This window comes from Mustela lutreola, chromosome 6, assembly GCF_030435805.1.
Source record: "Mustela lutreola isolate mMusLut2 chromosome 6, mMusLut2.pri, whole genome shotgun sequence".
In the NCBI taxonomy this organism is placed as follows: Eukaryota; Metazoa; Chordata; class Mammalia; order Carnivora; family Mustelidae; genus Mustela; species Mustela lutreola.
The window spans coordinates 135,300,135-135,323,630 of NC_081295.1; the positions used below are offsets into that span (position 1 = coordinate 135,300,135).

General features: G+C 50.9%; 1 protein-coding gene across 2 annotated transcripts in view; it reads right to left on the reverse strand.

Moving 5' to 3' along the window:
- Positions 1–23,496, reverse strand: part of SLC22A23 (solute carrier family 22 member 23) — a 171,308-nt gene that overhangs the window by 27,685 nt on the left and 120,127 nt on the right. For both annotated transcript variants that reach the window (XM_059179137.1, XM_059179136.1), the window contains exons 4-5: positions 18,745–18,913; positions 43–170 (exon numbers count right to left, since the gene is read on the reverse strand). In XM_059179137.1, coding sequence (XP_059035120.1) covers positions 43–170; positions 18,745–18,913 — 297 coding nt within the window. The remainder of the gene's footprint in view (positions 1–42; positions 171–18,744; positions 18,914–23,496) is intronic.

Consider the following 23,496-nt stretch of genomic DNA (forward strand, 5'->3'; position numbering starts at 1 on the left):
CTGATTGGGGTGGGGTTGTGGGGTGAAGAGAGCGTGACTCACCGGGCATCACACCTTTGATGTCACTCTCGGGGTTCATGCAGTTCTTCTGCGTGAAGTGCAGGATGAGCTTCTTGGCGGCTTCAAACTGCTGGGTGGCCATCAGCCACCGCAGGGACTCGGGGAAGACCCTTCAAAGACAGGAAGGGAAATGGGTGAAGGTCTTCGGTTCTGTAGGGTGTCAAAACACACAGCCTCAGGGCGCCTGGGCGGCTCAGTCTGTTAAGTGTCTGCCTTCAGCTCAGGTCATGATCCCTGGCCCTGGGATCGAGCCCTGCATTGGGCTCCTTGCTTGGCGGGGAAAGCCTACTTCTCCCTCTATCTGCCACTCCCCCTTCTTGTGCTCTCTCTCTCTGACAAGCAAATAAATAAAATCATTACAAAAAACAGAGAAACAAAAAACCACAGACACTGTCCTGGGCCGGGAAGCTTCACAGATGGTAGCACTCAGTTTCCACCCATGGGAAGTGGAGGCCAGTGACTGCTCAGGGCTGTCGTAAGCTGAGTCAGAGAAGCAAAACTATGTGCAGGTGAAGGGGTCTAAATTTTTTTGAGAAAGTATGAAAACAACGATTTTCAAAATGTGGCAGATGGGAACAACAATCCTACCCATCGTGTCAAGAAATCAGTGTAAACTTGTCCCTCACTATGAATCTCTTCAGCAGGTTTAAGCAGTTTGTTGGAGGGACGCTTCTGTTCTATTTTGTTACAAAGACCAAATATTAATAGAAGGATTAAGTTTTAAAAAAATGCCCGACATGAGCAACCAGACAGTTACCTTCAGTTTTCAAACCTTTGAAGGCTTTCACAGGACTTACCGATATAATTATTTTCATCTTCCTGCTAACTCTGAGATGAGACCACAGAACACAGCAGGTCTCAAGTTTTATTAGCAACAAAGTCCTTGTTTGTGTTAGGACGAGGAGTCCCAGTTTAAAAAAAAACCAAAACACAAACCACCAGCGTTTTACTCTTAGTGCATTTTGTCAGCTTACTTTTATGACAGTATTTACAGGTCGATCAAAGAGAACAGGGTGCCCGGTTGGAGCAGGGGGCCAGCCCAATTTTTCTGGCCAATATTAATCAACATCCTAGACTTTGCGGACCGGCAAGGGCTCTGGTTAACCCCTCAACTGCCACGTGCCGGAGCACCCCCAGACAACTCGTGCATGAACAGGTGTGGTCATGTTCCCTCCGAACTTTCCAAGAGGCAAGAGGGCACCCCTAACAGGGAGGGAAGCACAAGTTGTTCTATCCAGCCTGGGCTCTAGTGATCGCAGTGTCAGTTACACAGTATCAAGGAGTCCTGACTGATGTTGCTAAGAAGTTAGCACTACAGCTAACCCTGGCAGCCCTGCAGGATCCGGAGAGACTCTAATTAAAGTATTCCAGAAGCCCCACTGTGAATCTTCCATTTGCTCATGCAGGATCCTACACACAACTATGAAATCAAGCTCTTTTTCTGTGTTGTACTTCCTCTAAGCAGTCTGATCAAGTTACTGAGCATGGAGAGGTGGGTTCTGCTGCTCTGATGGCAGATTACGGCAGATTTTAGGTCCTATTTGGGCAGAGCCCTCCTGGCAGCGGCCATTCAGAGCAGCCGCACTGCTGTGCGCTCATCACACCGTTGGGCGATGGCAGGACACTCCGGGGTGGATCAGAGGGGTTTCTATAAACAACACTGGGGAGGCTGGATAGAGAGTCCCAGGCCAGCTCAGAAGCATCCCCAATTTCCAGATGCCCCATCGGACAGCCCCACCATGGCAGGCCACCTGCCATGGCCCTTGACTCCTGGGCCCAGGGAGGCTCCGCAGGGCTGTGGCCTCAATACTGGACCTGAGAGCTGCCTGGACTTCGGGGTGCCCTTTTGACAGGGCGCCCCATTGCCAACACCAGCACAGAGCTGTTGCCTTCCTCAGCCAGGCACTGTCACACTGTCACTTGGGGAGAATCTTTTTAAAAGTCCTCTCAGAAAACCAGCTCATATAGTCCTCTGATAGCACAAGATGTTTTGCAGGTGGTCTCTGAAGTGTAAAATATGGTCTACAGCAGGAGAAAGTTTGGGTCCTTTTAAAAGTAATTTAACATAATTTACATCAAATGTTTATGGACCAAACTCCACAGCAGGGAACGGAATTTGAAAGTCAAGACCATAACGGAGTGCGATGCATGAAGAACAGGGCCCAGAGCTGGGGAGGCAGAAGCTAGGAGACGTGCAGCTCACCTCCACCCCTGGGGGGCCAGGATCCCCAGGTGCCCAGCACTGCTGGCACAGAGCAAGTAAACAAGCAAGGAACATCATCCACCAGAACACGGGTTTTCATGTCCCTCAGCAAGCTGAGGTCCTCCTCCTCTGTTTACCTGAAGCTTTGCCGACAGGGTGGGGCTAGGTGGGGACAACTGTCGTGACATGCTCTGTGAACAGTTCTGAGCCCTCGAATGGGAGGTGAGTGGCAGTTCCAGGGAACTACAAAGCGATGTCTCGTTGATGTCACTTTGTCTTCAAGGGAAAGCCCTGCACTTTGCAGAAAAAGCCAATGTTTGGCCACCCAAATCCCATCAATCTAGGCGTTGAATCCTTCCAGGACCCATACAGCCCTGGTCCTTCAGGAGAAGAGGCTCCTCCTCCCAGGTTTCAGAGCCACAGATGGAGACCAGGGTGCTGTGTGGTGTGGGGGCACATGGGCTCACAGGTCTCAGAGACGTTGCCCTACTCATGATGGCCCTGTTACCCTCTATCACTCATTTCTGTCGCCCCCAAATTGTGCCTCAAGACACCAGACTTCGGATAACTAAAAATCGATAAGGAAAAATAAACAGCCCTTATGAGAAATGACAACGAGCAAGTCTCTTCCGAGAGGACCTTTGAGAACTGCAAAGCTTGTAGAAGAGGGTTCAAGGACCGCACCATTTGCAAAGGTGCGCCATGGTCTTCGGGTTTAAGAAGTGGGTGTGGGCCTCTTCTGGAGCTCAGACATTCTGTCCCCAAATTATTTTTATCCAATATGCATTGAGGCACCCCACATGGCCACATCGCTGACCTCAAGCTAAGGGTCCTCCAGTGTCGGAGGGAATCTCTATACGTAAATAAGCAGACAACTGAAGGAAGAAAACACACGTGATTTACAAGTGATCCGGAGAGAAGTCTGTATAGTATGGGACACACTGGGGCCAAGAACTAGAGTGGGCCATTGTAAGAAGGGGTGCTGGGGGTGCACCTGGGTGGCTCAGTTGGTTGGGCGACTGCCTTCAGCTCAGGTCATGATCCCAGAGTCCTGGGTTCGAGTCCCACATCAGGCTCCCAGCTCCATGGGGAGTCTGCTTCTCCCTCTGACCTCCCCTCTCATCCTCTCTCACTCTGTCTCTCTCTCAAATAAAGAAATAAAATTAAGTTAAAAAAAAAGAAGGGGTGCTGGGGAGACTTTGTAGGGTGGCAGTATGCTTGGGCTTCTTGGGAGACGAGCAGGTGCACACTGTGGGGCGTTTGGGGACAGGACCCTGAGAAGAGGCACAGGGCCATGAAGCAGCACGTGTCTGGGGGGCTGCCAGCGGGTAGACCGGGGATGCTGGGTGTGAGCTGAGAGGAGAGGAGAAGAGGGAGAGAGGCAGGGCCCAGGAGGTGGAGGCTCCCGAGCTCCAGGGAGTCTAATGAGCTGCGGCCACCCGACCAGACAGAACTGCTCTGACGACAGGGTGCTCTCCCGGAAGACTTCGACACAAGAATAAGGGCCGACTCCCATTAGCCATCCGGCCCCTCTTCTGGTGGCCAAGAGCATCGCGAAGTACCTTCCCCAGAACTGGATTTACAACCACCGGGCCCTCTTGTGCAGGTTTCCCTTGTACTGAATACTTTCTAGCTTGTGACGGGTTGTAATATTACCCCCATTTTACAGATGAGAACAATCAGGCACAGAATGTTCGAGTACATTGTCTAGATGCCAGAGCTGTTAATTAGCAGAGCTTAACTGCACGCAGGCAGTCGGACTCAGTGAGTCCACATCCCTAACCCAGGGGGCGTGGCTAAGGAAACTCATGCACGCAGCCCAGAGGGTTCACAGGTGACAGCAACTTGGGACACACGATTCTAGCGCTGCCCCCTCAGGGGTTCCAGAATGGTCTGAGCCCAGATGGTGCCTGCAGGGAAGGATGAAGTTTTATGATGCCCACCACTTACTTACATTTACGACAAAGCCATAAAGCATTCACTGGACTTCTGGCCTCAGAGAAAGCCCAGCAATGGCTTTCTAGTTCAGATAATGTGCAGAGTGGCCACATTACGGAAGCTTAACGATCTCTCTTCTGACAAGTACATAACAGAGTAGCACCATGCAAATTAAAAACCTGACCAACAGCCCAGGACCTAGGAGGATTGTAGCTGAACCTTAGAGAAATTGATTGCTTTCAACAAAAAGAAAAGAGCACAATAGGCAGCTGGTGGCCGCGTCTGCAGCTGGTAAGAAAGTGACCTCGGGGGTGACTTCTGCAACCAGAACAGGTAACCAGGCATGAAGGCCACAGAGGCTTCTCTGGGAGGTAGTTTGGCAGTGGGCTGTGGCTCTGGGAAGAGGAAGCGGCCACGGGGCCAGTGGCTCACCGCAGGAGCCGAGCAGGAATTTCAAAAGCTATAAGGATTTAATTCTTTCAAGCTCATTATGGAGCAGTGGTATTATTATCCTTCTTGTGCAGATGGGGAAGCTGAGGCAAAGGAAGCACAAGTACCTGGCCCAGAGGACACAGCTCTCGAGTGGCAGAGCCAGATTTGAACCCACGACTAGAGAGATGTTGAGGCTGGGATTGCTCCAAACCAGGTGGTTCCATAAGCCCCAGGGCTTCTGCCAGAAGGATGTGGGCCAAACTGCACTCCAGCTGCTCCGGTCTTAAACCTCACCCAGCAAGTGAGTGAGGGTGGAGGAGGGGCCCTGCCAGGCAGATGCCTTGTCTCTCCTCTGCTGAGGATCACAGGTGCACAGGCCTCTCGCCCTGAGGCAGATGATAGATTGTGCTGAGGCCGTCTCCAAATTGTGTTCGGGATGGTTAGGAGGTCCACGATCCCGTAGTCATGATTCCAGAGTCCCAGCGGTTCTGAAATCCAAAAACCTTACTGTTTCACTCACTTGGCAAAGACACGGGCACGGGCCTGACCTCTACCGAGGCAGAACCACCCAGAACGGATGTCACCATTCTGAGTCTTTAGGCACCGCTCCCCCTTCGCTGAGGGAGCTTCCAGGATCTGAGGCTGACTAGCTGAAGGCGTGACGGGGCGTGGACACCTCAGAACCTGGGACAGGCGACGGCGGAGCTGCGTGTGGACGACCGGCACCTGCCCAGCGCCTGCCCGGGGCGGGCCGTGCTCGCCCTGCTCTGTCCGCTCACCCCATGGCCTCCCGCCACAGTCAGAGGCGAGCCTGGGGACAGCGCTGAGCGACCGCTGGGGACAGCGGATCAAAGCCTTTGGCTATGAAGTTGAATTTTCATTAAGAAAATCATAGATTGGGGCACATGGTGGCTCAGTGGGTTTAAAGCCTCTGCCTTTGGCTCAGGTCGTGATCCCAGGGTTCTGGGATCGAGCCCTGCATCGGGCTCTCTGCTCAGTGGGGAGCCTACTTCCCCCTCTCTCTGCCTGCCTCTCTGCCTACTTGTGATCTCTGTCAAATACATAAATAAAAATAAAGAACTTTAAAAAAAAATTGCTTTTGATTGGCACACATTTGCCCACCGGTGGTCCGGAGACCATCACGCACAAACGTGCACGCAGTGGTTTCTATGTTGAGGTCCTGGATCAAACCCACGTGAACTTCCTCCTTGTGAGCTGGGGTCTCTTGACACATGGACGATCAACAACTGGAGCAACGGCACTTTCCAGCGCATACATGCGACATTATAACGCTACCAATCTACATGTCACTTTCCTGCGGCCTCCATTATTCCATCGAAAGCCAAGGCCCAGCCATCACGTGAAAAGGGCCTCTGATTCAGTCACACGGAGCTTTTGGAGGCCATCCCCCCAAAGGCAGACTGGGGTTCCCACTCAGACACCCGTGCTCTAGGTCTGAAAGCCCAGGGCAAACAGGAATGGGGAGAGGCCATTCGGAGAGGAGGGGGCCCAGGGGCGTGGGGAAGACAGGACGGCTGCCAGCGTGGGGAAGCCCAGACTGTCCAGTCTCCACCTGGTGCTACAGCTCCCACACCCTGAAGGCTCACACCACCAGAAAGCACCTGATGCCATCATGCAAACCCTCTAATCATCCACCAAGAAAAGGCCAGGTTGTAAAAATGAACTTCAGAGTCAGAGCGAGGCCTCTGACTCAACCCAGCCCCTCAGGGCAAAGCACAGGGGCTGAGCCCCTCCCATGCCTCGGGGTGCGCGTCGGGGGATGGTAACAGCGGCAGGGTCAGACCTGGACCTTGAGCTTTCGACCTCTAGACTGGTTATGATTTTCTCCACATCACACTACTTTATAGTATTGCTTAAAAAGCAGCAAAGTCTATTTTAGAAAGATGCCCACCAACTGCTGACTCTTGACGAGTTATATGGAAAATTTATTTACATGGAACCACGTTCCCAGTGGTATCGCGTAAATGCTGTTACTATGTCAAGGCTGATAAATTTTCCATGTTCTCCTAATTGCTACCACTAGACGGTTGTTCTTCAGAGCTGTCTGTCTGCGTGCCACTCAGACAAGGAGAACTCTATCTGCTTCTCCTCTCAGTGCACTCCCTGACTGGCCACTTGCTTTTCAGACCACTACTCTATGATTTAATAGTAATGTGTTGTTTCTGATACACTTTCCTGTCTTTGGCTTCCTGCTTTTTCTGTTATTTGGCTAAGTCTTAAACCCGTCTGATTTCCATTCATGGATCTGCTCACACCTCGAGTCACTGGGTAGAATTAGTAATTAAAACTCAATACTGGGATCCTGTCCTAATACTAGGCAGTCACTGTTTTTTTCCTCGACATTTAAAGATAAAACAAAGTATTCCTTCTACCCAATTGGAGAACCAGTTACGGGCCAGGATACTATCTAGGCTGTCTTCTTGCTAATTCATTTAGCACCTGCTCAGATAAGATGCTAACTTGGCAATTCTCTGCATTAAAAAAAGCAGGTCTATAATTTTTAAATTACTGTCCTAGAATATTTATTCATAAAGAAAAAAAACAGAAAGGAAGAGTAACGGTTTATACTCTATTACTTTTATCCTCAAGTTGTTTGTTTTTCTAAAGTATTAAATTTAGAGTGATACGTGTGTGGACATTCACGCTGTCAACATCCATCATTCATGGGCTCAGTGTGTACAGGGCGTGATCAACCTGCCAGCAGGAAAAACATGTCAATTAACAGATGCCTTACAGGGTAAGAGCTTCCCTCCAGCAGGTCATCCAGTGTCGACGGAAGGACACAGGTGAGGTTGGGAAGAGTTGAGTCATGGCAGGTTTTTAGAAGCGAAGTTTCCCTGAGTGTATGTGAAAAGCATCTCAGACCATAATAAGACCGTCACCTGATTTAAAGAGGCTATTCTAGCTGTTAGTACTTCAAGATTAGTACTAATTATGAAGTATCACAGTGCTATGAAATTCTGAAAAGAGTCTCAAAAAATGAAATCAAAGTCTAGAATTGAATGAAATACAAGTTGGGAGAACATTTTAAGTTTCTGGTCCAAAGCTCTTAGAGAAAAATATAGGCTTGGTTCCCACAGATAAGCTTTTACTTGGATTTTTTTTTTTTTTTAAACTTTAGTTCTATCTGGTGTGTGTGTGTGTGTGTGTGTGTGTGTATTCTTAAAGGTAAGTTGGCTCAGTTCAGGAGATAGCAAGTGTATACGAATTAGATCTTTCTAAAAAAATTCAAATTCATGATTTGAGTTAAACTTAGTAATTCAGGAAGGCAGGATGAATATCATAAAATTAAATAAAAATGGCTTTTAGGATGGTTAAACCCCAAAGTTCTCCTGATGTCTTCCAAATGTCTTTATAGAATATAAAATTCCTTCATAATGAAATGGGCATCCCATTTATTTGTCACATAAACTCAGAACTTTTTGTCTCTGATATTTTCCAAAACGGTACACACCTAACTGCCATAATTATTCCTTACAAAAAAATGATAAAGGGACGATTACATCAGGAGCCCCAGGTTTATACACCAGATTTGTGACCTTGGGCAGACCACTTAACCCTCTGGGCCTCAGTTTCTCCACATCTGTAGAAAAGGGCAGGGGTGTGGAAGGTCACCAATGCCTTACCTGGCACCAACATTCTCCATGTATATTTATTTCACGAGGCTAATGGTGACTGTTGCCTTCTTCTGAGAGGTATAAAAGATGCCGATCATAGCCATGCACCGTACGAATATTTTAAGGTTGCCTTAGGTTTTTGGCCCGTGGAATGAAGTCAGTGCCGAGAATGTCTTTAGAGCGAGTCTTTTAAATAACCAACCCAGAATATTTTACAATTGCGATAAATTTAAAATGTTCCTCCGTTCACATTTAAAGCATGAAAGCTTGGAATTCACCTGAAAATGTTCTGTAGCCTTGAGAGTACCTGGGTTAATTTTCTCCACGTTCTCTCTCTTTATATCGTCTTTTCCCTGATCCCTTTTACTAATTTATCCAGGCAAGGAATTATCAGGCTACAGAAAATATAAGGCTCCCAGGGCATTAAAAAAATCACGCTGCAGGGGAATGAATCTGGCAGGCGTTTTTGCAACTGATAAAAAAAAAATGTGATGCTGAAGAATGATTGGAGGAGAAAAGTCGGCAGCAGGCAGGCAGGCTCGAGACTGTCACTGCCTCTAACTGGAGTTTTATGGGCACCTCTGTCTTCGCAGGGGTCGAGGGAGTCGGGTCCACCTTCTCCCGGAGTCTGCCTCTCCTGACCTGCTGGCTCCCATCTTGATGATAAGGGAGCCCACGGAGACCACAAATTCCTTGACTTGTCATCAGCGTGGCCCCTGCTGGTTCTACCCTGATCTCGGACACAGCTCTGGAAAGCAGCTTCTTGCCATTGCCGTGAGCACACGCACCTCTCCCACGCTCCACAGAAACGGTCTGGACGGAGTCAGGTCAGGCCCATCTGTCCCGGATCCCCGCTTCTTATGGCGCCAGACATACACTCTTGCCAGAGCTCCCCGCTGATGGGGCCGGGCTCCTCCGCCTGACTCTTGTTTCCATTCACGTGGACTCCTGCCAGCGGCCAGCAGGGTAACCACTTAGCAGTTATCCCTAGACACCAGTCACCGGAGCGCCACCTAGCCTCTTTCTGCCGGCTGCCAGCAGTCCGTCCCCACCGCTCCCACGGCGCACGCGCTGGCACACATCGGGCCCCAGAGCGCTGCCTGGATTCGAGACTCCAGGATCCTCCGGCTTCCACCGCGCATCGAGATGGAATGTCGAGGCACATCCTGGTGTGCGCACAGTGAGGACTAAGGAGCTGGTAACGCTGGCCTTCAGAGGGCAGGACGTGGAACTGAAGGGCCATGTTCCCACGTTCACAGATCGTCTTCCACTCCGACTTGGAAGCAGTTTCGTTGGCCACAGGGGTTCCTATTATTTTACATAATCTCTGCAGACTCAGAAGTTAAAAATGGGGCAGCCTCTTGCCTGAGGGCTCCCTAAAATGCCATGCCATTAGCAAATCCCCAAACAGCAAGTCAGAGAACATTCTGATCTCACTTTTAATTGCTCACCCCATTGTCAGGATTGAAATGTGGGCTACCATTTTTATTGATGCACTGGCCTTGCTCACGATGAACCTAATCTTCCCCCTTCTAGATAATCTGTGGACAAAGAGGATTTGAGCAAACTTCCTTTTCAGCTTTCAATTTCCCAGAAGTGTCCTCAAATTAACTATCTGATAACCTGTAAAAATAATTATTGCAGACTTTCAAGTTCCCAGAAACTATATGGTTTTTATGATTCACCTCTTCTACTCTCCTTTGAGGGAAAGATTTTCTGGTGTGACTTCCCCGTTGGTATAACTGAATTCAGTTTTCCTCCTGCTGTGCTGGGAACCCGGCAGCCTTCCTTTACCAGTAATAGAGTTTGCAGCATGTGGTACTTTTGATTGGCTTCTGAAATAAAATGGCTTTTGATGGAAGAAGGTATTGTGTCCCTCAAGTGTGTGTGGGCAAGAAAAAAGACTGAGAATCACTAGAATGAATATACTGTGCGCGCACACACACACACACACACACATGCACATAAATATATAAAATTTTAAGGGGTCTTTTAAAAATCATTTCCACAATGACAAGAAGCAGAATTAATCCTTCCATTTAACACAGTTTTTTGAAGTCCCCCTTAGGGAAGGTACTGATCACCCAATGATTTTAAGAAACATTTTCATACATATTAGGGAAATGCTAAATAACAAGAGGAACTAGAAGACAAGACCCCGCCCCCCCTTGGTGAGAAGCGCCCTCTGTGCCCTGCGCATGGTGGGCCAAGGCTCTCCCCCCTCTCCCTGGCATGCTGAGTCTTACCCCGGGGGTCCGGCGGCACCACTAGCACCATGACTGAGAGGCCACTGGTCCTCATTCTGGCTCTGGGTTTTGGGTGGTGGCTTTCACGCCTCAGCTCCACGTACCAGGTCTAGGACCACAAAGCAAGTTGCTGAATAGCTCTGCGCCTGAGTTTCTCCATCTGTGCTAGAGGCCTTCCTAGCACCTCCTCCAGAGACTCACCAGGAGGACCCAAGGGGCCAAATTATTGAAAGTGCTTGGTGGTGCCTGGCTCGTAGCAAACCCTCCAGAAATGTTAAAAATGAGTATGATTCTGGCCAAAATATTTCTGGTGATATTTGAAAAGAGCCAGTGACATTTAAGGCCATTTACATTTTAATGCTGGATATTTATCTAACCCTAGGCCATTTAAATGTTTCACAATGGCTCTTTTCTTGAAATTTTTTAAAAAATTAAAATCCCTTTTAGCACATACCTTTATCCTAAGAGTTCTGTTTTCCTCCTCTACCCTGCGAGCTCGTTAGGACGGCGTGTTCTCGTTTCCTCTGCTACAAGGTTTACCTTTCAGTCGGGGAACCGATACTGTTACTTATTCTCCGAGCTCCAACTTGCCGCTTGATCTTTCTCTAATTTCCTCCTTATTTCCCATATGGTTTATTATCTCCTTCTTATGCCTTCCCAGATGCTTTTGATGATCACGCTGATTGCCAGCAGCACTTTTTCTCTCGTCAGGATGAAACTCCAGCTGAACAAAGCGCGGTTAATAATTCACCATCTTCACACATTTCCAGCCTGTCTGTTCTTTCTCGAAGCAGCTGGGGCAAAAACAGCTTTGGGGAGTCCTGGATGAGAATCCTCCCTAACTCGGTGCGCAGCTAAGGGTGTTGGAGGACAGCAAAGGAAAACCGCACCGGGTCACACCGAAGGCAAAAGCTCAGGGAGGATGCCCCCCGCTGAGCCTCCTCAGAGGACAGGACAGCGATGGGGGAGAAACTTGTCCTTCCCGTTACCCTTCAGCACAGGCTGTAACTTGAGACTCCAAAACACATTTGCGTCTGGGTTTATGTTTTCATAGTGCGGATAAAATTGTTAGATCCGGGACCCAGGTTTTCTTTTTTTTTTTCCTTCTTTCATCTGTGCTGGGAATACCTATGACTTCTGCTGTCTGAGATGATAAGACAAATTTGCTCTCTGCAACAGAATTGGATGGGACAGCCAGGCCTTGCACGATATCTCCCTTGTCCTCAAGGATGGGATCTGTTTCCTTTCCCTGCTGAACCGAGAAACCTCTTCCTACAAGAAGTGTGGCTCCGCCACGTCTGACTCAGATCTTCTTCATGCTTCAACACCATCTTTGTTTTGGGGGTGTACTGGGTCCCTCAGTCCATGTGCAAGACATCTGGCTTTATTCCGTGATGGACCCATCCTGCTTCTCGAATGTGAACCCTCCTCAGCATCCCCTGGAGGGATTCTTAAGCCCCAGACCTGTGCCCCAGCCCAGACATGTGGACCCAGATAGTAGGCCTCGGGTGGAGTCTGAGAATTTGTGTTTCTAGCACGCTCCCAGGTGGCAATGAGGCTGCTAGTCCAGGGACCACACAAGGAGAACCACTGATGTTTGACAGCCAGCTTGTAGTGACTTTCTCACACTTCTGAGTGTTTTGGTGAAGCACTTGGATACTCCGGTTTCCCCAGCAAAAGCCAGGAACAGACCCACCGACCAATTCAAGGGTGAATGGTTACTGAAGGGTGACATGCAGAAGCTTGCTGCGGATCCCAGGAAGAGTGTCCCTAAAACATTGAGACATGTTCAAACCAGGGTACGTCCCGGGGCCTCTGCCACAGAGGAGGCCCAGGCTGTGAACATAGTGATGTTTCTCCTCCTGGCTGAGGGGTCTACTGTGTTCACGGCGACCCCCCCACACCCAGCCAACGCCGCCTGTGGAAGGGTGGGTGCTCTCACGTGGAGATAGGAGCCCTCCCTGGGAACCTTACTGAGTCGGCACCACCACGGCCCCCCTGGCATATGCCGGGTCCAAAGCTGACACGCACATGCTTGTTTTCGTGAATAATCGTATGGACTCAGCATTAGCTTATGTTTGACGGTGTGGTGGGGTCACGTATCAACATTTTGGAAGAGCAGCACGGACATCTTCGTCTCTTGCAATCCCTACATCGTGCTGTCCCTGCCAACACTTCAGGCGGATACCCCGCGGTGCCTTCTCACTCTGGCTCGGTCTCCTATAGTCAGATTGACCCAGAAAACCTGAGACCACCTGCCCTGTGTGTCATCTTCCCCATCTTCCACGCTGTGGTTTCCTAAGACATTCTTACCGGACGCAGACCTGGACCCCCAGATGCACTGCCCCAGGGCTCCTGGTGGAGGAGGACACTCTGTCATCGAGCTATGTGTCCTGGGGCAGGCTGCTGCTAGCTGGCAGGGACGGTTTTGTACACTTTGTGCAATTAGAAAGCAGCAGCCCTCCAACCACCCCTTCCTCCACTCTGGGCTCACCCGCCACTTGGCACATGGAAGCAGAGGTTCTCTTAGGCTCTCCCTTCACCTGGTTTTGAACACCCAATCTGCGCTTCCCCCTCCTCGACCAGCCCCATTTGTTTTCTGTGACCCTGGAAGAATTCCCCGTTTATTCTGGAAAAAGGATAGGTCTGTATGGGTTCCTTCTGGATGACCCTGATGCTCTGCTGCCCTTCCTCAAGCGATCATGCATGTCCAAGTGAAATGACGAAGTGGGCACTTCTCTAAGGCTCTGGTGTCCTGAGGGACAAAGACGGTGCGGATCTTAGCCTCGGGCACCGGCAGCAACCGTGGAGTCACCCACCACCTCTGCCAGGATTCTCATTCACGTGAGAAATCTTCACAGCAGTTTCTCTCCTTCTGTTCTGGGTTCCTAACAATGTGCCTAGATTTGATTCTTTGAAGCATCTCACATCGCAGCGAGCACACCCTTTCGTTTTCTTGGGCCGCTCACCTTCTGAAACTCTCCCTTCACTGAAGCCCTTGCAGGACAGCAGCTGGTTCTCCCTGGACCCGGAGTGAGCAGCACCCCCAGGCAGCGTGGGCAAGGATGCTCCTCCTTGATCAAGGCCCCCCTTGGGGGCACAGGTCACTGGCATACCCTGTCCTCCCGGGGATCCACCTGTACTCATCACAGCCCCTGCCTAAACCCCACCCCGTCCCTGGGCACATCACACCTCTGCTGACTGGTTTCTCCAGCTCCAGTCTCCCTTCCTTCCAGAACATTCTGTAACCCTGAAGCTGTTGTAGGGCTGTGCATTCATCATGCCTTTTTATTTCCTGTATTTTCTGGTGTTTCTGGGAGGGAAGACAGCCCCTCACCCCAGATTAGCCAATTCTTAGTGACAGCCAACAATTCACCTGTGAGCGCACCTTTCAAGTACAAACCAACCGACCAGAACCCCAACCCCACTGCCTCCTCCATGGGCTCTTGCACTCTAGCCACTGCCCACCCGCTCCAGCCACCCCAGAGCCAGGTGCCAGACAACCAGCGACAGGCCCTGAGTCACAGAGCCTGCAGAAATCACACTAGCCACGCCAGAGCCTGCTTACCCCATCCCGTCCCTTTCTTGCGACTGGAGCAGCAGGGAAGGCTCCTGCCCTCATTCCGCAACTTCTCCTTCTGCCTCCTGACCAGCTGGTGCTTCCTGTGGGGCTCCTGGGACGCGGTGTGCCCCAGCTCTTGGGAACTGTCTTCTTGGTGGCTGGCATCTCCTGACCCACCGGCCTGGCCTCCGCCAGCCACCGCCCTGGGAAGTATTAAATCCACACTTCCAAATGGGCTGGGTTTCACTCAGGGCTCCCAACCCCCTGCAGAGCCTCCTCCAATGCCAGCTCTCACCTCATTTACTCTCTGACTCTCCCCTCAGGACAGGACTCGAGGCTCCAGTTTCTGGTGGGGCTTCCGTCCCCACAGAGAGCCCTGTGTCCCCCCCCACCCCAGGAAACAGCCCGGGGCCATGGCTCTCCTGCCCTCATGGGCCAAAGCAGACCTGCCAGCACCTCTCACTGCAGCGGCTCCTGAATGCACATGGCTCAGGCCTCTCCAGGCGATCACCCTGTCCACTGCAGGGCGGGGGTAACACTGCACTGTCTCCCTTGGTCCCACTCTGGGCCACCCTCCCACCAGCCCCAGAGGCAGACAGCGAGACCTTGTCAGAGCACATTCCTTCCCTGCTTAAACCTCCACGTGTCCGCACGGCTTTTAGAACAAACCCGTCATGGGACGCCTGGATGGCTTAGTCAGTTAAGCATCTGCCTTTGGCTTAGGTCATGATCACAGAGTCCTGGTATCGAGTCCCATGTCAGGGTCCCTGCTCAGTGGGGAGCTTGCTTCTCCCTCTGCCTGCTGCTCCCCCTGCTTGTACTCTCTCTCTGACAAATAAATAAAATCTTAAGAAAAAAAAAAGGACCCATCATGCTGAAGGCCGCACAGGGTCTGACCAACACGTGTGCCTGACCTTGTCCTTCACACTCAGCGGTGCGGGTGGTCCTTCTCCTCCGGAAGTCACGTGGAAGCCAGCTTTGGCCCTGCTCTTCCCATTTGCCTATCTTTCCACCCAGAACGTTGTGTGACTTCCTCTTTCTGATCCCGTATTTAGGTGTCAGCCTGAATGTCACTCCCTGAGAGACGCCTTTCCTGACCACTGCTTTAGGTCATGTCTCCAGAATATTATTCACTCTAGTATGGGTTTAAGGTCTCTGGGCTTCCTCCCGCCCCCCTGTACCCACCATAATGCAGGCTTCAAGGAGGAGGGGCTTTTGCTCCCATGCATGGCCGTGTCTGGAATATTTAGTAACTGGGACAGCATTTGGCACAAGGTGGTAGTAACTACCTTAATAAATTATTCGAATCAACTTCTTCTTCAGATTGCTCCATTTCCTAGAGTTCCTGGGAGGCAAATTTCTCAACCGATAGCTTTAGGCCGTCAGAACGGAGTCCCAGGGGCTCTGTGAGTTCATCCTTGGCAAGCATTTCCTTCCACGTGAGTCCCGAGTGCCTTTGGTCCAGCAACTCTCCACGGGAGCTTTTGTTCTTGAGCCTGAGGGTGCAATGAGCTTCGCAGGTTCTGACGTCCGTTTCTCAGCCTTACCGAGCGGCTGGGATCTGGGCCACACCACCACGGGCGGTGCAGGATTCACGGCTCCGCTGTCCTACACGTGGCTCATTTATGCCCACCGTCCAAGGCGTCAGCTAGCTTTGGAGGTGAGCCCCTGTGGTGGGCAACACTTTCGAGTACTGTTCGAGCAGGACAGTTCCTGGCTTCATTCCAGGAGCTTGGTTATACATGCATGAAGGGCCTGGGGCCTTAGCTCCAGCCCTTGGGATGGGTTGGTAAGATTCAAGCTCCCTGGGCCTCTTTCTGGTCCAGATGCCCTGCCGCTGCCTCCATGTCCACTCCAGCTTGAATGTTCTCCTTGGGCTGGGCCCTGGGAGTTGCCCAGCAGCTCACTGCATCCTGGCAAACTACACAGAGCATGTAGGGGTGAGGAGCTTCCTGCCTACCGTAGCATGTGGCAGGGTGGCCGGCAAGAAAGAGCCAATGCCTCTTCTGGAGCCTTTCAAGGCAAGAGGTAAAGGTGGGCTGCATCTCTCAGCACTAATTTCTTGGACCTGCCCCCATTACACCCTGGCTCATTGCTGTAAAGCAGCTCACATTTACGAGCACTTGTTGGAGGTCAGACGTGTGCCAAGCACCTTAGAAAATAATATAAATACAAAATGATGATGGCAATGATCACAGCTAAGACACTATATTTGGGAAGCGCTGGTCTACCCTGGACTGCGGTGCCAGAGCTGCGACCACGTGGCATCAATGACTTGGAACCTTCATCCATCTGCTGGTCTGTGTGCGTGTTTTACTTGTCATGGTACCCTGGGTGCCCTTTTCACTAGAAAATTTTGTTTCTACACTTGTGAGTTTCAAAGAATTTTTTTTCTTAGGTTTTATAGTATTATTTAAAGAAATCAATATCTTAACTGCCACTAAACCCTGATATGCCTTTTAAATTTAAGTAAAAAATACAGTAAGATCAACAGGAACCCCAGTCCTTTACCATGTGTCAGTCCCCCAGACCTAATCCAAAGCCCTCCCTGCCGCTGCTTCCCGCCAGGTGTCCTCCTAGCTGGGGCAGGTGGGACGGCGCCTGGCGGAGGCTCAAAGCCCAGCTCTTAGAGGAGACTGAGCCTCCAGGTGGCTGTGCCCATCCTTTCCCCAGGCCTCCAGCACCCCCCAAGGGGCCAGCAGACAGCCCCGGGGGCCTTTGTGCTCCGCGGTGAGAGGAGGTGGGTGGGAGGTCACCAGACCTCACAGAGGATCCCCTGGGGCAACAGTGCTCCCTCCCAGGGCCAGGGCCCCAGTGGTCAGAGACAAGATACAGAAGCTCAGGGAAGGCAGGAGACTGCAATGCATGTGGTCAGAGTGGCCTGGGTTCCAGGGCCAGCTGGGTGACCTCAGTTTTGTCATCTGTACAGTGGGGTGACGCAGTACGAAGACTGGATAACCTATTATTTGTACCGAGCTTGCAATGTGTGCGACATGAACATGGTATTAGCATTTGTTCAATAAATAAGTGCCCTTGAATTCCAAAACAAGCAAGGCCCTGGTCTAGGTACAGCAAGGGAAGGAAGAGGAAGGACTTGCCTAAAAGATAGAAGGAAGACCTGCCCACTCCATCGTGCTTTGGGAAACGATTTCATTCTTTGCTTCTTAACACCCTGCTGGAGGGAGCAAGAGGTCCAGAAATACACAGGGCTCCTGCAGGAGCGGGGTGATGTCCAGGCCCAGCTGGCAGGCAAGGCTGCAGGGAGTGTGGCGGGGAGGAGCCCAGAAGGGGAGCAGTGCACAGTTTGGGCAGCTGTCCCTGATGAGCGGCTCCCCAGCAGGTGGCCTTTCTTCGTCCCTTACTGCTAGCTCCCTGCTGCGGCCGCCCAGGTCCTTCTGATGCAGTCAGCACGAGCCGGGCTCTGGAGGAAAATGCACTTGTTCCCTCACTCACTGCGGTTTCTCTGCTGGAGGACCTCCTACAGGTGGGGCTGGGGCTGGGGCCCAGCACCAGGACGCTAACAGGTAGGGGCTTTCTTCCTGTCCCCGGCACCGTAGAAAAGGAAGCCCAATTAAGGAGCCTTCTCTGCTCCAGTGAACACTTACAGCTGGGACACAAACTTCTTGCCAGAAACCGCGTTTCCATTAGTGACCAGTCAGCGCAACACAGCGACGCGTGTATTCTGTACACGACCCACGACAGGGTCTCATACTCATGCATGAAGGGGGTGTTGGGGCAGGGTGAGGCAGTGAGAGAACGACAAAGAGTAATTTATTAAAAAAAAAAAGTCCCAACATTCATTTTTTCCCCCTAAACATCTCTCTATCCAAGAGTGGGGATTTTCAACCTTGGCTAAGCATCAGTCCTCTGGGGAGTTTAAAGAAAAAAACCGAGCTGCCCGGGTCATACTCCCAACCTAGCGTGTTCAGTTGTTTTTTCCCTGCCATCAGCCAGCTGAAAGCTTAAGTTACACGTGGTTCTCAAAGGCCTAGTGGACTCGTCAGGAGCAGGGGCGGACAACTTCCCGGAATGGACCAGAGAGTAAATATTGGGCTTGGCAGGCCAACGAGACTGTTGTACCCTCCTCAGCTCTGCCACTGTGGCATGAAAACAGCCCGAGATGACACGTATAATCATGCGGGCATGACTCTGCTCCAGTGACATTTTTTTTTTTTACCAAAACAGATGGCGACCAGATTTGGTCCATGGACTCTGGTCTCTGCCCATCCCTAATCTAGAGGAGATAAGGGGCTTTCCTAAATCACTCCTTGACTATCTCCGCAGTTCCTCCTCCCAACACAAGAATACTTCTTTTGCAAATCTCTCCATAAGAATCCTATCAAAATACCCCAGCAAGCAGGCCTCTGGCCAGACTGATGGAGGGTAGGTTCTTGGAGCGGGGGGAAAGTGCACTCGGGGACTCACTCTACTCTCTTGCCCATTTTTGTGTGTGTTTCAACATTTCCCAGGATACCCGGTTTAAAAGGTGAGATTTTATAAAAGAGGAAAATGCCGTCACCAAAAAGAAATGCAAGCTGAAACGAACCAGAAGCTGCCCCCAGTTGTTTGTGTCCCTCGGCTCCCCCCACCGGGGGGCGCACCCTTCAGAAAGAGAAAGTGTTGGCAGAAGCAGCAGGTGGTGAAGCCCGCGGGGAGGATACTCACGACCAGTAGAGCAGCATGAGCAGGAAGGGACAGATGATGAGGGCCTGGAGGACCTTCCAGTCCCGGCACAGGGCGGCCAGCCCGGGCATGAGGAACTGCCCTGCCATGGCCACGAAGCTCGCCACCATCGTGATCATGAACCGTTTTCCAGGGGGGCACAGCTCTATGCCTGGAACACAGAAGGGACAAGAGAGACGTGAGCGCCCTGCCCCGTAGCCCTGAAGAGCCACAGGGGCACCGGGGTCAGTGAACCTTCTCAAACAACCAAGCACTGTAAAATTGAATTGTAAATTTGCTGGCTGCCACGAGAGCTCTACGCCGTACGTCAATGTTGAGATCCTTGTTTTTACAGCTGGATGAGTTGGGGCCTGAACTGGGAAGGGAGAGATGGTTGCTCAAGGTCACGGAGCGAGTCAGTGGCAAAAGAACATTGTAATTCACAGTCGCTAAGCCCAGGAACCAGGAAACGCTGCTTCGTGTGTGGGGTGGTGTGCGCACGGCACAGCCCCACTTTCTCTGCTCTCGGGGTCCTACCGAGCTTGCTGGAGAGCAGGGTCCCTCTTGTACCCACCTGCTGCCATTCCCTCCCTGGACGATGCTTTGTTAGGGGACCCCCTCCACCTCTGGACAGAGCTCCTGGAAGGTCCGTCCGCTCACTCCTGCCACCTGCACCCTCCCTCCTTCTAGTCCCGACTCCCGGCCTCCTTTGCAACTGTGAGTTCCAGACAATCTCTCTGCATTGTGAGGCCAAGACAGACCAAGTGGCATCACGGTTAATCTAGTTGAACAAGACAAAACACCCTCCCCCCACCCCCCCAAAAAAAAACAACCCATAAGGCAGTTTTGGACTATGTAGTAAGCTTTTCCTCTCTGCTGGAATTCTGCAGCCTACTCTGACAAGGTGGTGTCGCACGACCCCTTCTCTGTCCCAGTGAGACAGACATCTCCTCCGGCAGAGGCAAGTCCAATTCATGTTCAGAGCTTCAAGACAGCACGGCTGTCTGCCTTCCATAAATGTCTCCTGGAAGGAGGGACACCATGGTTCCCCTTGCTGGCAAGAATCTATGCTCTTAATTTGACCTTGAGTAAAAAAAGACTTCAGACGGTCACAAAACCTTCAGCCGTAGCACCCGAGCACCAGCCAGTACAGACCCAGAAAGTGCATTCCTATCATCATTGTCCTCCACTCTAGAACCTATGCTGAGTTTGATACATTTCCCCCCTATGGGGCAAGTCGGTTTGTTTGCTAGTTATCTTCTATAACATGCAGTATTCCCAAAAGCTTGCTTTAAAAAAATAGAAGAAGTAGAGTTAAAATGACTTTCTAAAAAAGAAGAGAGACCCTTGGGAGAGAATATGTTTTATGCCTGTTTTCAGAGACCGAGGATGGTGACTGCAGCCGATGGGCTGCTGTTGTCTCGTACAAAAGGCCGTACGGAGGGGAGCAGGTTGGAGGGGAACACAGACACATTACACTTGGCCATATGGACAGAATCAGCCCCAACAAGGGCAGGCCCCACACCCGCCGATCTCCACACCACTCTACTGCATGGAAAGAATACCACCGTCATCAGAACTTTCACTGCTACTTGGCCACAAACACACAGATGACCATCACAGCGCTGGGCAAGTGGGAGAGAAAGCCGGCCTCGCTGCCTATCGCTTATAAAGGACGTTTTGCCATTTAATTAAGAAAACAGGATGAAGCAGCCCTCTCCCAGCCATTTACTGCGACACGGTTCCTTTCCTTTCGATGAGCACAGGCTGGGTTCACTTAAACAATCACTTCCTAGTGGGATGCGGGTATTCGCTCCAGATCTGGCATTTCGGCTCTTAAAAATAACGGGTCAGGGTCTTTACAGAAAAGACCAACCAGCGCAGGTGCTAGCTTCCACTTTGTAGGCACAACGGGTAGAGTCGCCACGGAAACCAGCAATGGGGCTCGAGCCAGGATGAGTTTGCCGCTTGGGGCTCAGCTCAGGCTGGTCTCAGAAGAGGAAATGCAGCCCTGGGCCACCCAGGTAAGCTTTAAACAGAGCCAGAGGGATGCCGTTCAAACAGCACGACGGCTTCACGTCAGCGGGCTGGCAGGTGTAGCGGGCACGGCTCGCAGCCTGGATTTGCTCTTCCCTGCCTCTCTCTCTGATTCTGTGGAAGTGTGAGACCATCCACAACTACCACAGCTTTACTACAGACCCCCTTCAGGACATCTCATCCCACACACTAGTCTACACTTCGTATCGTCACACGCAGGATCCCAAGGCAACTTCTCCAGCGAGGGTGTGGGTTTGTGGAGGCCAAATGAAAGTCATCCCTTGAGGAGCAAAGGATTCCGCCGTCTGACTTCTGACCACGCCCCCCATGACATATGTCAGCGTTCCTGTCGACATGACAGTGATGAACTGTCATAGTTTCTCTCCCGCAGGGTTCTCGTGTCCCTCTCCCACAGGTGGGCGGAGGGCTTCTCTAATTCCTCGTGAGGTGCTGAAGTTTCTGTGTCACCTGAGAGCTTCTTAGAGATGCAGGATCTCAGGCTCCACTCGGACCTCCAGAATCAGCTTCTGCATTTTGGCAAGATCCCCAGGTGACTCATTGCAAGGCATAGGCTCACGGTACTTCCCCCCCATAGTGCGAGAAACGTTTTTGCCTCCCAGATACAATATCTGAGAACTGAGTATGTAACATCATTTCTAGAGCTCTCCACTCCTGCTTTTGCAAGGAATGTTAGCGGAGATTTTACTTTATTTCGCCAGGTAGAAAATTGGATGAGCACTCTACCCATCTTAGCATTACTCTAATATCTCAGCATTCCTGCTGGGGCGATGGAAAACACAGGGATCTGATGGAAGGACACAAGTATGACACTTGCATGTAATGACCTTTCTGCCTGGACTCACCAGAAATCCCTTCCAACTGCCCCAAATCCACTATGTTCTGAAGGTGGCTATAAAGATGTTTAAAAAAAAAAAAAAAAGCAATTATCAAAGAACCGCAGGCACTTTAGGCTTGCCATTAATCACATGTTCCTTTTGGATGATGAGAAATCAGTTTTCCTGAAGTGGAAGAGAGGAAGAAATACAGCAGAGCATTAAAGCCTTGAGTCCTGGCATCCGGTAGCGGGGGACAGGGACGGCAGGTAGATGGGTCCGCCGACAGAGGGCCTGTTCCTGGGCTCTGCGAACAGGAGCACTCGGTGAGGGGTTCACACACCGTGGAGATGTCTACAGCCACGAGGCCAGGGCCACTGGTCTTGGTCTTGAAAGGTAGGAGGGAAGCCTGGGTGGCTCGGAGGATAATGAATAAATGAATAAATGAATGAAGTGGCTGCCTTCGGCTTGGGTCATGATCCCAGGGGCCTGGAATCGAGTCCCGCATTGGGCCCCTTGCTCAGCAGGGAGTCTGCTTCTCCCTCTCCCTGTCACTCCCCCTGCTTGTGCTCTCTCTTCCTCTCTCTGACGAATAAATGAATAAAATCTTGAAAGGCAGGGAAACCTGGCCACAGCAGAGAATGGTGTCCTCAGAGGCACTGCTTCCTCAGGACCTGAGGATCACGGAGAACAGGCCACCCCCAGGCGGGCTTCCACAGCTCTGCACAGCCAGCTGGTCAGTAGCACTGGGGGCTACCTGGGAGGCATGCTCTGTCCAGCACTCCTCACAGCCACTTTCGTGGGAGGCCCGCCCTAAAGTCATCTCAGCAGGTTTTCACTCACAGGCAGCAACTACTCCCCTTCCTTATGTAGAACAATTAAGTCTCTCTCTCTCTCTCTCTCTCTCTCACACACACACACACACACACACACACACATCCTCCTCCTCATCATCTTAGGTGAGGCATTGTAGATTCAAATGTGACAAGCCTGGATTCTGGTGCCAAACCGCCTGTGGTTGACTCTGTCCCCAGCACTTACAAGCTTGTTTTGGTCATCTGTGAGTTCTGTGTCTTAGTTCCGTCATCTGTAAAATGGGCTATTGTGAGCATTAAATAAGCACAGAGTGGCTGCATATAGAAAATGTGATATGTTGGCTTTCTGAAGTAATAATATGGACTATTATCATATATAATGATACAATTATTGCCAAGTCACTCTTTGGTCTCATTTGACCTCCTTATTATTCATCTGATCTGGTAAATTTCAGAGTAGGACTGAAAGAGTGTGCGCTGGCTCAGCCTGCATAGCATGTGACCCTTCATCTCTGGGTTGTGAGTTTGAACTCCACATTGGGTGTAGAGATTCCTTTAAAAAATATATAAATGAGGGCTGCCTGGGTGCCTCAGTGGGTTAAGCCTCTGCCTGCGGCTCAGGTCATGATCCCAGGGTCCTGGGATTGAGCCCCGCATCAGGCTCTCTGCTCAGTGGGGAGCCTGCTTTCTCCTCTCTCTCTGCCGGCCACTCTGCCTACTTGTGATCTCTCTCTCTCTCTCTCTCTGTCAAATAAATAAATAAATAAAATCTTAAAATATATATATATATATATATAAATGAATGAATGAATGGATTCAGGGTAGAAATGAGTTTTGTTCGAAAAGTCTGAACAAGAGAACCTATAATGACACTCTACACTCTTTCTTCACATTTTCTTTCTCGGAGATTCTCTCAGGCCTAGCAACAGTCCATCAGTTAAAAAAACAGAACCAAGGGAATCCAAGAAAACCACATCAGAAATCCCTACTCTTAAATGACTTTTCCCTTAATGCCCTAATGGAGAAGGCTGAAAAGCTACTCTTCCCAGCTTGATAGACGTGGACGGTAA